Source organism: Cryptomeria japonica, chromosome 8 (assembly GCF_030272615.1).
Source record: "Cryptomeria japonica chromosome 8, Sugi_1.0, whole genome shotgun sequence".
In the NCBI taxonomy this organism is placed as follows: domain Eukaryota; kingdom Viridiplantae; phylum Streptophyta; class Pinopsida; order Cupressales; family Cupressaceae; genus Cryptomeria; species Cryptomeria japonica.
The window spans coordinates 667,266,594-667,280,318 of NC_081412.1; the positions used below are offsets into that span (position 1 = coordinate 667,266,594).

Sequence of the window (13,725 nt, forward strand, 5' to 3'; positions counted from 1 at the left end):
TTATGATTATGAGATAGATTATTTGTTCTTGCAAATTCAGCATCTTTATTTACTTTTTAAATTTTCTGCTTCTTTCATGAGGAATGTTATTGTACATCATCTCAGTACCAGAATGCCCTATGTTCAATCAATGTGATTTTCAACAACCTGATTATCAGTAATCTAAGAGAACTTCCCTCTGCTACTAAAAGTGTAAACCATGCTATATATGGAAGCTCCCGGGATTCTTTTTAGAAAAATACAATATTAGTAAGGAGAAAAATGTTTGGAATTTGAATAAGCTCATGCAAATAACTAGAGAAAAAACTTGCTTCAGGCTAGCACTACAGGGTATTAAAAATCTTTAATTCTGTTTCTACTAGACCAAACTCTAAATTTTGCTTCTCAGTTTTAATTTACTTCAAGTAGGGAGACAGTTGCTTCAGATTACAATGTCAAAAAAGTTTATCACCAGTCTCCGTTTACTTTCTAAACTATGGAAATCATCATTCCATGCTCAAGTGAAATAATACCACTGCAGTCCATGCCTATATTCGCTCCTCGCGTCAATATGCTCAGGTGGTCCAATGTCACATTACCTTTTGAATTTGATGCCAAGTTTATTTCTGCATCTGTATCAATAGAAGAAGTAGCTGCTTGTGGGTTTCTTGATTTGCTTCCTGAATCTATTGAATCAGTTGTCAAAAGATCCTTTCATCAACAGGCTTGTATGGTGGGAATGAGGTTCCTGTATAATTTTTCTATCCTGAAACAGTACTGCAAATTTCTTCATCATTCATATCAACAAGAGAAATGGCTTCTTCTGGTGAAAATTGAGCTTCTTATTCGTATTCCTTATTGTATCAAAAACTGTCATATTTTATCACAGAAATCAGAACTGCCATAACATGTATATGCATTAGTTCCATTACAGATAATCTAATTCTTTATACACAAAACCAAGACTGCTCTTCCAGTCTTTGCTGCCCTACAGTCCTAGTCCTTGTTTTTTGTTGGGTTACAGAGCAACTAACATGTTACACACAGCCTTAGGGCAATCTTCTTTTAGCTCACTAGGTATGCTTGCTCAATTCAGGTAAGGGTAATTACAGACTTATGGATTGACACTAACCTAATAATAATTTTAGTTTTGCATAGGACATCAATGTGAAATTTTAATCAAAATATTGTATCTAGAGGTTTGCCATCAAAGTAGCAGAGTTATTTTGAATATTTGGTTATCGTCATTATATTTTTATTTTGAGTTCTCTCTTCATTGCTACACTGTTATTGCACCGTGTATTATAACTCAATTTTAAAATATCTACGCTCTGTTATAATATAGAAAGGTCCTATATTGTCTTCTGTTCATAGGATTGCTTCTCATCGTATGGACTTTTACGTATCAAAATGTCTAGGGCTTCAATATTTAGGTTCACCCCTGTTATTGCAATGCTAAGACATTGGACAATAGCAGCTGTTGTCCCCACCTTGCAATCTTTATTTTATTTCTCTTGATCTTGAGATAAACAGTTAATAATGATACCAAATTTCTTTCAGCGAAGAGTTTTTAAGACATAAAAGCATCATAGTTAAAACTTACAAAACATTATAATGAAGATCTCAACCCCTCCCACTAACAACCTCTGCTTCACCTGAAGCTCCAAAGGTAAGGCTACTGTAGTTTTTGGAACAATTGCAATAAATAGAAAACACAGACAATACACATAAAATTGCGACAACAAACATTAAACACACACATGAATGTTTTATTCATTCAAACTAATCACATTGTGTATCAATATAGAGGTCTGTCCTCTGCTCAATACAAATTAGACTTACACAAACTGTTTCAAAGAGCACACGGGCAACCCTTTATAAAGATTACATCCTCTAAGAATAGACAAGGAAACTAGACTATTTTCTTCCACGCATTTAGCATGAAAAATGAGAACTCAAATTAACTTTGAGACTCCTAAATTAAGAATGCTAAAAATATCATCAGTTATAATAAATTACTCAAGATAAGGATATGTTATAATACATAACTCAAGGATCACACACCACATAGACCTTGTAGGTGTTAAGTTCCCCCATTCTTTCTGTAATAGCATGTTTCTTCTTGTGTAACATTTATAGCAATTGACTGATGCTCCAGGAAGTCGTCATCATGTACAAGTGGGATATAAGATGGTCTTTGGAGCAAAAGAAATCCACTGATGGCTATTATGGTAGTCATTGCTTGCACTAGCCACAAGGGTGGTGACTCGGTGTAACTTTACTAAAGCTATAATCTCTTATGTTGTAGTATGGATGTGTTATAAACTTACAAGGCATAGCTTTAAGGATCACGTGCTACATAGCCCTTGTAGGGATTAAAGTTGTCCACTCTCTCTAGAATAATCTGTTTCTTGCTCTGCATTTTAAAGCATGTAAAGCCAATCAATGACACTTTAATAACCATAATCACCCAATGCCTGGAAAAAGACTGTTAAATATTGACAAATAGTCAAGCTATAGAGTAAAGTCACTAGTCATATTTTTTATATAGGTGCAGTATTTGGTATGGACACAGCAAAATTTTAAAAAAATAGAACATAGAAAATCACAATAACATTTATCAATTTGGAAAATAAGAACTGGTCATTAAGGAGATAATTGGTACTAAGAATTGTAATACCGTAAGAACTAAGAATAAGTCTGTATTATAGAGAATACAAGAAATATTGGCATTGATTCTAAAGAGGGCGAATTGGAGAAGCCCTCAGAGCAGATTATTGAGGCAAGTTAAAGGCAGATTTTTAAGGCCTTGAAGGGATCTAGGGCAGATCAAAATATAATACTCTTTTTACTTCTCGCAGGCTGGTGCCTCTTACCTAGCAAATTCAGAAGGTTAGTGTCTCTTACTCAAAGAGGTTGGAGTCTCTTGCTGAGTTGGAGCTCAGTGGAGGGGATGGGTGTCTCCTGTGGGTTGGTGCCTACAAAGTTGTAAGAAATTTCCTATAAAAAGCAATATTTGCTATGGTTTTCTCCCACAAGGTTTTCCATGTAAAATCATGCGTGCATCTTGTGTACAAATTTGCTACATCTTGCTTGTGTGGATATTTTGATTATTGCTTATGTTTGCTAAGATTATAAATTTAAAAAGTTGTTTTAAATATGGCGTTAGCCAGTCAAAGATTGTGATAGAATGATGACTAAGCTTTTTAAAAACAGTGTTGTAATTATTCAAAAAGTCCTCCTGTTTAAGACCATTCCATATAGGTAGGGGGTAAGGACAGATCGGTCAGAGCCCAAGAAGTGAAGGTGGGAATAATTCTTATTTTTGAAATGCAAGTTGCAAACCTGTTGGTCATCAAAATATTCCGACCACTTATCAGACAACCTTGCCATGCAAGATGGATTAAATGTACAGGGTGCCAAATGAGTTCCTGTGAGTATGGTGTAAGTGATTGGATCATGTGTAGAGAACTAGAAGAATAAAATGACCAAGGAACAGCCAACAATAGTCAATGATGACAACCATTAACTGGCCATTCAAGGTTGTTTGAAGGCTGCTCTGTGTACAGAAGTAATAAATACTCTAATTCAAGGTGAATCATCACTGTACAAGCAATACATCTAAAAAAGGAATTCTGGGTGCATATAGATGCCATGAGGTAAAATCCTTTGAAAAAATGGAACACTATCTGCAATTTATGCAAATGATATGATAATTAAATGTACGTTTACTTCATCTGTCTTCAATTTGATCACTTGGAGATGATATCCGTTCTATATATGCATGTTCTGGTTATGGCATATGTGCATGCACATAGCTGACGAAGCATGTCTAGGAGAAACAGGTTTAAAAGAAAGCCAAAATTACTTTGAACTATGAAATTCCTGTACCTTCTTTACCTAACTGTAGCTACCAATGAATGAGACACTTGCAACAGAGGTTCCAGTTTTGAATTTTCCACTGAACGTTACAATTTAAAAAAATAAATATTGGCATTGATTCTATGAAAACTAACTCCCTATAGTATTCAAAAATAAGTTCGGATAGAGCATATTACTATTTTATTGAAAAGTGTCTTTCATGAAAAAATGTGAATTAGGAGATAATGATGCCATATGCGATGTACCAATTTGGTGACAAGAAACAAATTTATTGTCGCCCCAATTAAAACATGAAAAATCTATATTTAAAATCTTTCATGGTGACCGACTTTTTGCCATGAATCACTTGATCCTGGATATGGAATTAAAGGCTGCATCTCACTCAATAATAACAAATATAGAGCAGATCCAACAAAAAACATCTCAAGAAAAATGAATATTGTTCCACAATCTCCTGCAATGGCATCTACAGATTCTCTTGAAAAGAGACCAAGTCAAAATTCTGATTCAATTTCCTCTGATGATTAGTACTAATCACACTTGTGATTCTACAATTTATGTAATCTAGTCATCAGTGCTTTCAGCTCTTGCCTGCACCACTCTTGCCCGTAACCCTTCTAACATATTTTGCATCTTCTGTTTTGCCTTTTTCTTTAAGGCTGCTAACCAAGGTATCATAACAGCTCAGATTAAGTGGTCCACCTTTTTTTACAATTCCACGTAAGAGATGAACAGCATCATCGAGTTTGCCATCACTGCAAAGAGCATTGATAGCAGTATCATAAGTTGCAGTACTTATATTACATTTCTTGAACATAACAAATACTAGCAATCTCTGAGCCGTGGATGATTTCCCATTCTTACAAAGTTCATCTATTTGTTTATTAAAATCAGGAATGCAATCCTTTTCAAACATCAAATTAAGGCGATCTAAGACTTCTTCCATGTGTCCACGGTCAAGTAGAACTCCCAAAATCATGGGCATTAGATCCAAATTCTCTTTCACATCCTTCTCCAACATAGTTTTCATAACCCTGCTTGCAGTCTGAAATCTACCATCTGAAAAGAGACTTTCAATGACAGCGCGGAATAGAGAAGCACTAGGCAAGTGACCACTTTCAATCATCTTATCTAAAACACTTCTTGCTTCTGGAGGCTGCCCCTTCTGCAGATAGCTTTCTATCAAACCATTGTATATATCAGCACTTGCAGCAAGGCTTTTCCTTACCATTATTTTGAGAAGCTCAAAACCTGCCTCAGGTGTGCCCTCCTGGCAATGACCAAGGATAATATTTTCGAAGATTGAAGAATCAGGATCTCCCCTTTTAAGCAACTTTCTAAAAAGCTCTTCTGATTTCTGAGTTTTACCTTTTTCACAAAGATGTTTGAGCATAGGACCATACGCTATGAACTCAGAGCTAACTTTTTCAGGATCAGGTAAAACACCCTTCTGCAAAAGATCATCCAAGATCTTAATCGATTTATCAAATCTTCCTCTCTTAAAAAGGCCAATAATCAGCACATTATAGGTTGCATAATCAGCCAAAACGCTTAACTGGGACATATGATCAAAAGTCTCCACTGCCCCTTTCAAATTGCCTGTCTCGCACTGACCACTTATCAAAGCATGAAACATCGAAGCACTGGGTTTCATGTCACGTTGCACCATGTCATTTAAGAGTCTTTGTGCCTCTTTCAACCTTTTCGCCTCGCACAGGCAAGGAACCAAAGTAATATATGTAATCTCATCGGCACTCACTCCTTTGCTGACCATCTCCTTAAAATACTCTAAGGCTTTGTCTACAGAGTTATCATTACAAAATCCTTTGATCAAAGTTGTATATGTAACCACATCAGGAGAAATATCCTTTTCCTTCATTTCATTCACCACATTCAGGGCATCATCCAATTTCCCTGCCCTACAAAATCCATCCAGAAGAGTATTATATGTCACTACCGTAGGACTAATGCCGGAGCTGATCATATCATTCAAAAATCTTTGAGCAGAACCAAACTTCCCCTTCAGGCAAAAACCCCTAATAAGAATATTAAAAGTAAAAACATCAGGCTTCAGACCATCCTCCGACATCTTATTATAATACCTCTTGGCCATGTCAGTCCTACCACTTCTAATCAAAGCAAAGAAAAAATTATTGTATGTCAGAACAGTGGGCTTTACACCCATTTCCCTCATTGTCTTAAACATCTTAACAGACTCCATCGCAATTCCACTCTTGCCATAGGACTTAATAAGGCTATTAAAAACATCATCTCTCATCTGAACCCCCTTCTCAGGCATCTGAAACAGGAGGGTTCTGGCAGCACAGATTTTTTTAGCCCTGCCAAAGATTTCAAGCATCTTAAAATAGGTCCAACTATCATGTTTGAACCCGTTTCTCTCAGCCCATCTGAAAAACCGAATGGCAAGTTTTGATGTTTTGGCCTTACCCAAAACACCCATGACTGTATTATGGCTTAAAGTCGGGGCTGCCTTCCACATTTTTGTTTGTAACCTAGGGCTCCAGGGACCACTATGCATGATTTTGCAAAGAGTTTCGACTGGGCTTTCAAGAATTTGAGGCTTACCTCTCTTAATACGTTTGCGCTTGCCGACGATGTCTGTCTCCATTGTCGATTCCCTGCCTGTCTCTTTTACTACTCTTTCGGTCAGACCTCCCTGCATATCTGAAACATCCACGTGAATTTCTGAGAGACCCGCTTCAGCTTCTGAGACTTGCACATCTTCCGTCGATTGCAATACGATCTGAGCAGCTCCAGCTGCCTCATTGGTATCGAGTGTTGTTGATATGGAACGTAATATGGCTATGTGTGGGGATTGAATCCTGTGAAAACCACAGAGTAGTCTTGCAGATAACATGTGGGAAAGTGGCGTTCTGAGGAAGTGTTGGGCAGAGGAGGTCATTTTGGCTGGGGAGATTAGAGGTAGTTCGAGAGAAAGAAAGTGGGCTAGTACAGTCGCTCATGTTATTGGATCGCCAGCCATGAAAATGAAAATGTTCTTGAAAAACGATGTTAAGATGTAACTGGGCGGGGCAGAGAATGATTCAGATTTAAAAAGGGGTTTAGGGTTTTATTTTGTAAGATGTGTCCTCCAAAAAAAACATGAATTTCCTTTGCTGGTGTGGATTATGGTTTCGTTTTTGTTTTATAAACAGGAAAATCAAAAATAAAATATACATAAAAAGATTAATTGAGTTGCATGTCATGAGTTTCTTTTGCTGGGGTGGATTTGTTGGGATGTTTTTATATGTTTTTTTAAAGCTTGTTCAGATATTTATATGGTTTTATTTTATTTTTAATAAATTTATTTTATTTATCTTTATATTTATCATGTTTATTAGTACTTGCCTTAGTACTATTGCAATTGGTTGGCCAAATTTTTATTAATTCAGTTATTATTAAATTGTTTTTCCATTAATTATATCTATGAAATTTGCATCTTTTAATGATGACCTATAATAATTTTTTATTAATAACAAATATAGTTAAAATCTTTTTAACTCATGGCTTATAATAATATATATTACCTATTTCTTAACAAATATAATCTTTAATATGTTTAAATTTTTACTGTACAATTTGAACAAATTCTTCTTATGTTAATGAAATATATTTTTGTACAATTTGAGCAAATTCTTCTTATGTTAATAAAATATAGTTTGTAATGTTTAAAAAAAAAATCACAACACTTTGAATATATATATTTTCTATATTTTCATTTTTTTAGATTTATTTATTTTTTAATAACCCTATATTAATCACAATTGTATCAATTATTGTTGCATACAATTATTATTTTTTTTGCCCAAATCAATAATATTAAAGTTGTTGTTATCTTTTCAAATTTATTTAACAATATTATTTTAGTTATTCTCATGTAATTTAATACAATTTAATAAATAAATAAAAATAACAACATAATAATAATAAATATATTAAAATTTATAATATAATAAAAAAATTAATAATAAAAATACAATAATATAAAAATCTTAATGTTTATTTATGTGACACTACTTTGAATCTAACCTTAAATCTATCTCTATGTATCTCTAATTGATTCATAACATAACCATAAACTAAATATTTAACTTAAGCCTAGCCTAGCATAACTTTAAACATAACACTAATTTAATAATTATCCTAAAATATATAAATTAATAATATTATTTTAGTTAGATTAGGTTATCCTCGTGTAATTTAATAATATAAAATTTTTATAAGAAAATAATATTGTTAATATAATAATAATATAATATTTAAAATAACAATATTTTGTTATTATAATACTAAAATTATTTATTTTAGTTTTCTTATTTTCATTTAATTCAATATTTTATCATTATAAATGCAATAGAATTAGATAATATTACAATGAAGTTACAATGACAATTCAAATCGCATTGACTATTTCCTAAATCATATAACTATAATCTTACCAAATAGACTTAATCAACTAATTCAAATGATCATTCTTAAATAATAGTTATATTTATTAGTACTTGTGGTTAGGCAAATACTATTGTAATGAGTTTTTCTTTTTTACAATTAACTAGTTATTAAAAAAATTAATTTGAAGCAATTACAAACAAGGTTTTATTTTTGTTTTTAAAAGTATTTTTATTTTCTAAAGTTACTTGTGCAATTTTTAAGTTTACATATTATAAAAATTATTTTTTTGTATCCTAATTGGCCAATACAACTTTTGTTGTTATAAGCGGATTTTTCGGAAATCTAAAACAAATAATGTTCGTGACAACCATTTAGACAGGAATATAGGTACCCATTAATAATGTAATTTTTTATATTCCAGTAGTCCATCAATTGATGTTTGGTGTTAAATATTTAGATTAACTAGTTTTATTGATGTTTTTTATAAAAATATTATCATATAAAATTTATTTTATTTAATTAATATACATAAAAAACTAAAAAGTTGTTACAATTAATCTTGAACTATGATCTATTAGGAATTATATTTTATTTTTTTAATATATATAATTTATCATATATTTATAATATTAAATAAAAAATTCATATTGAAAATTTACTTGATAACAAAATTAATATAAAAAATAATAATAAATCAATTTATTATTGTAAAACCTAAGGAGAGTAGGGGTTTTAGCAAAATGAAATACTAAAGATTAGCTCATGGTTGAGTTTTTTTTTTTTTTGGAAAAACATCATTTTTATGAAACTCTTCAAAATTTATACAAGTATCTTTGCTCCCCATTACAAGTCACAAACAATAGCTAACGATACTTTAAAACATCGCTTATGCATATTTGTAACATTGATAAAATTGCTAAGTATATTTCTTGCACTCTTCAGCCCTCTAATATACAACTCAAATTATTTAAGATTTCAATTACACTCAATTAAAAATTAACAAAGGCAAGTACTCACCAATATTTGGCACTTGTTAATTCTATTACAATATTACAAGTACTCGCCACTATGTAAGACTTGTTACTTCTATTTCTACTATAATATAACGACAAGTATTGGCCACTATGTGGCACTTGTTTATGTATTTGTTTTCATTTAGTTATATTTCATATTTGAATTTGATGATTATTTTATTTTCAAATGTTTTCATATAAGTGGAAACAATTTTCATTGTGGTGGATTTATCTATTTCCAATTTAAAATTCAATATTTAAATTTGGTCAATTAGCTCTCTTTAACCTTCTACCTTGAGTCAACTAAAAATAATTTCGATGTAATTTGATGTTTTGTTCTGGTATTAAAAGACATTCATTGCAATCAATATCATAATCCTCAAGCATTTTAAAATTTGTTCATTATAGAGAGCATTAGAGTATTGAATAGTTATACACTTTGATTTTGTGCAATAAAGAGTAAAGAAACTACATTTTTTATGCTTGCCTATTGCTTTCACTATTGTTTAAATTCAAGGAGTTATCAAGGGTTGGTCCCCTCACAAGTTGTCTCCACAGCAATCTAATAAGGTATTTAACTATATTATTAACCCAACTTTTAGAAAAAGGTAGAGTATAATACTCTATATTAGGCAAAGTTGCAAGATCCGTGAAGATTGCCAAGAAGAATTTAAAGCACAAGTTTTGATCCAAAATCAATAATTTACTCACAACTACAAATTTGTTAGTTTACATAACACAAACTTAATGTGGACTTTCAAAAATATTTCACTAACAAAGAGACATTATTTTTAAATATTGTCAACAAGTTCTAGAAACTTATTCATTTGTCATCATTATTCAATTATCGAGCTAAGTATCAACCTCCACTTTATTTAATTTCTAAAGTATATTGTCAAATTTGTATCCCTCAACTACACACTTAATTAATCTAGATTGATTATGCTTATTTGCTCATAATAATTCAATTGACCCAAATTCCACCAATTATCAATCTTTACTTTTTATTTATATATATTACAATGGGTCCATACATTTTTTTAACAGAAATAATTCTACAATTAATTACAAGAAAAATAAAGTTTTAATATTATAGAATGTTCACAATAAAACGATAGTTGGTATTTATGGCCCAAAACAATAGCAATTAAAAGCGTCTAAGAAACCAAACACAACTTAAAGCATGTGCAACTATGTTAGAGGTTGGTGTAGGAGGATGATTAGTCCTAGGTAAAACCCACTTAGAGAGTCAAGAAAATCTAGATCCACCCACCTATCTTGACTAACTATTTAATCCTACATAACCAAGGGGGGCAAAATACTTAAGCAAGTACAAAAGCATATTCAAAAAATCCACGGCTTGAGGCAAGTGCATTACCATGCCACCCCATCAAGAACTAAAAGTTGTCCTGCAAGGGAAAGTGGACCGCACATGTTACATGGTTGACAGTGAGAAATGGCTTTGATTGAAAAAGTGATTGAAGGAGGCATGGTGTAACTAGCAGCATCGAGAGGAACCCAACTCATGGTGCCTGAAGTGCCCCCCTAATTAAGTAGACCTTGTAAATATCGAAACCTAAGAGTAACTTTCTCCATGTGCACCTAGATTAAAAAATACCTTGAGGAAATTGCATTCACTTTCTCAATCAATGAGAAACTATAACTAATAGATTAATTATGAAAAAATGCTTAAAATTTTCATATTTGAAAAAAATAGCAAATCTAAAGAAATTCCAAAGTCTAGAAATGCAGGTTGGCCATAGGGCATATCCCAAAAGGTAACAACTCTCCAAGAGAAGAATTTTAGATGATAAGATGTAAAAAGGTTGTGAATACATTAACAAGAATTCTAGCCTTCAAAACAAGTCCAAAAGGAATACTTAAAAGTCCCAATTATGTAACAACTAGACAATCTAGACTATTTTTTGTCTTAGATGAACCAACCTCTAGACAAGAGACAAACTCTGATAGTATAAAATCTATGGAAAGGAAGTAAATTTAGGCTTAATCATGACCTACCATGTTCTTGAGCCAAGTGTAAGGGAAAGAATGAATTACCTCCACATAAGTTGATTTTTATAAGAGCTAAAGAAAAGGGACTAAGCATTCTATATAGTGGCCTAATAGTATGATTCCTAAAGTTTGTATCATGATTCCACCACTATTATTTCCACTAAGAACATGGAGCTTGAGGCCCTTAATTTTGTAGCAAGACATCATGGTTGATCTCCTAAATTCTCTAGATAGGAGGAAAACATTAATTAAAGAGCTCAAGTATTAGTCACAAAGTTGACCATTAAGTCAACTCTCTAAAAGAGACAAGATCCCTTGTGTTGTGAATGCCTTTGTGAAAAACCAATAGTGCTTTGATTACAAGAGAATCAACAAAAGGTAGGCTAGAAGAATTAATTATGGGAGATCACCAAAGACACTATTGATCAAAGTATAATCCTACCCTAAAACTATCGCCAACCCTCTTGAGAAAGAGCTTTACACAATCAAACTCTTTCCAAATTCTTTGAGCAAAAAATATTCCCTTGCTTTTAACCAAACTCAAAGTGATAAGAAGGAAATAGAAACCAATGCATTTCCAACATTTATTACCATATGGAAACCTTCATCAATTCAATGTCAAAGAATTTTCTAGTATTTGAGGCCTCGATACATCTAATAACCCACTTAGAAAGAGATCTTGATTCTCTATACTGACATACCACCTTTTTCTTAGGGAAGACAACAAATATCTTAGGAAATTCTATGAAAACCACAAGATTGTTGCATGTTGGTTGACAAGAAATCCCTCTAAAGATTTGTTAACTCCCATAAGCAGAATTGGAAGGTTGGAACATGAAGAATAATAAACATGAATAACATTCAACACTTTAGTGTAGATCTAGAATTTACCTATCCATGAGAGAGGATTGAGGATCTAAAAATAGATACTATTTTGCATCATTTTAATAGCATGCTTCTAGAGAATGATAATAAAAATTTAAATATATAGGGAATGCCTACAAATGTAAACTCTCCTCTTTTCAATCAATTTCTCATGGAAATATTTAACCAGCATGGTAATAAGAAAGGACTATATCTATAGCATTGTGTCTTGTTTGTTGTAAGTTTCAACTAAAAGTGAAAAGTAATGTGTTGAGATAGGTCATGGCCTCATGGAAAGATTCTTGTTGTTCACCCAATGTGAGAAATGAATCATTTATAAATTACCCATTTATAAGCTACTAGGTGAAGGAAGGGGGTTAAATCCCTCGATCAATCCAAGTGAAGCCTTGTGTGCTAGCATATTAGCAAAATCTTCAACTACCAAAATATACAGAGAAGAAGCCAATGGATAAACCTTTTGGATAGAATGGAAAATGTCAAAGCTCTTAGAGACTCACATGTTGATAAACAAACAAGTTGAAGCATTACAAAAAAGGATTGAATGACCCTTTTGGATAGAATGGAAAAGGCCAAAGCGCTTAGAGACTCGCATGTTGATAAACAAACAACTTGAAGCATTACAAAATAAGGTTTGAATGAACCAAATAAAGAAGCTTCCAAATCTAAGAGTTTTGGGCATTGCAATAATGAAAGGCCATCCTATGTGGTCATAAGCCTTCTCAAAATCTATCTTTAGAAGAAGAAAATTTTGTAGAGATCGTGACCCATTCAATCTCTTCCCAAGTGGAAATGATGTTTATAGACATCTAAAAATAACTAATGCATTTTCACCTTGTCATTCACATTTTCATTAGGTCTTCTATCATTTATTAATTAAATAATTTTTAAAATTATTTCATTAGCCTTTTCTGTCTATAATTAATTAAACATTTTATTTAATTAATTTTAACATTTTTATCTTATATTAATTTTAAAAAATTATTATTTACTTAATTTACTGTAATAGACTGCCTTAGTTGGAGAGGGATAGAGACTGATTTTTATGCTCACAGTATTCTGAAGTTATGTTGAACCTGGTGCGTTTTTTGCGGTTTGGGCTTTTTGTTGTTTGCTTTACAATGAAATCATGCCAATAAATTTATGAACAAACATAAACTGACACCTAAACATGTGATTACTATGAACTACTAATTAACTATACTTGCAGAAATAATCCAATCTTTCATTATTGTTCAACATTTCAATACAATACACCCAGTGCATTTAGGATAAATAATACAATTCTTTGAATACAACAAGAATGCAGATGATTGAGAACCTAGTATTATCGCTTCATTCCAACTGAGTTTGCTCCAACAACATCTCCAAATTCAAACTGATTAGTCCACGCCCTTCACTCGACTTGATTGCTAGACCCTTTGCTTCTAACAGTGAATCTGTAACTTATTTCTTCTCCTTCCCACACAAGGTAAGCAACCATGACTTATTCCTCAATCTACGCCACAGGTATTAATCAGTTTTCCAACTCTGTCAAGTAGAC

General features: G+C 32.3%; 1 protein-coding gene across 1 annotated transcript; it reads right to left on the minus strand.

Moving 5' to 3' along the window:
- Window positions 1-4,284: 4,284 nt before the first annotated feature.
- Window positions 4,285-7,059, minus strand: LOC131054843 (large ribosomal subunit protein mL102 (rPPR5)). The gene has a single exon (XM_057989461.2). The coding sequence runs from the start codon at window positions 6,782-6,784 to the stop codon at window positions 4,442-4,444; it is 2,343 nt and encodes a 780-aa protein (XP_057845444.1). The 5' UTR covers window positions 6,785-7,059; the 3' UTR covers window positions 4,285-4,441.
- Between the last annotated feature and the right edge of the window lie 6,666 nt (window positions 7,060-13,725).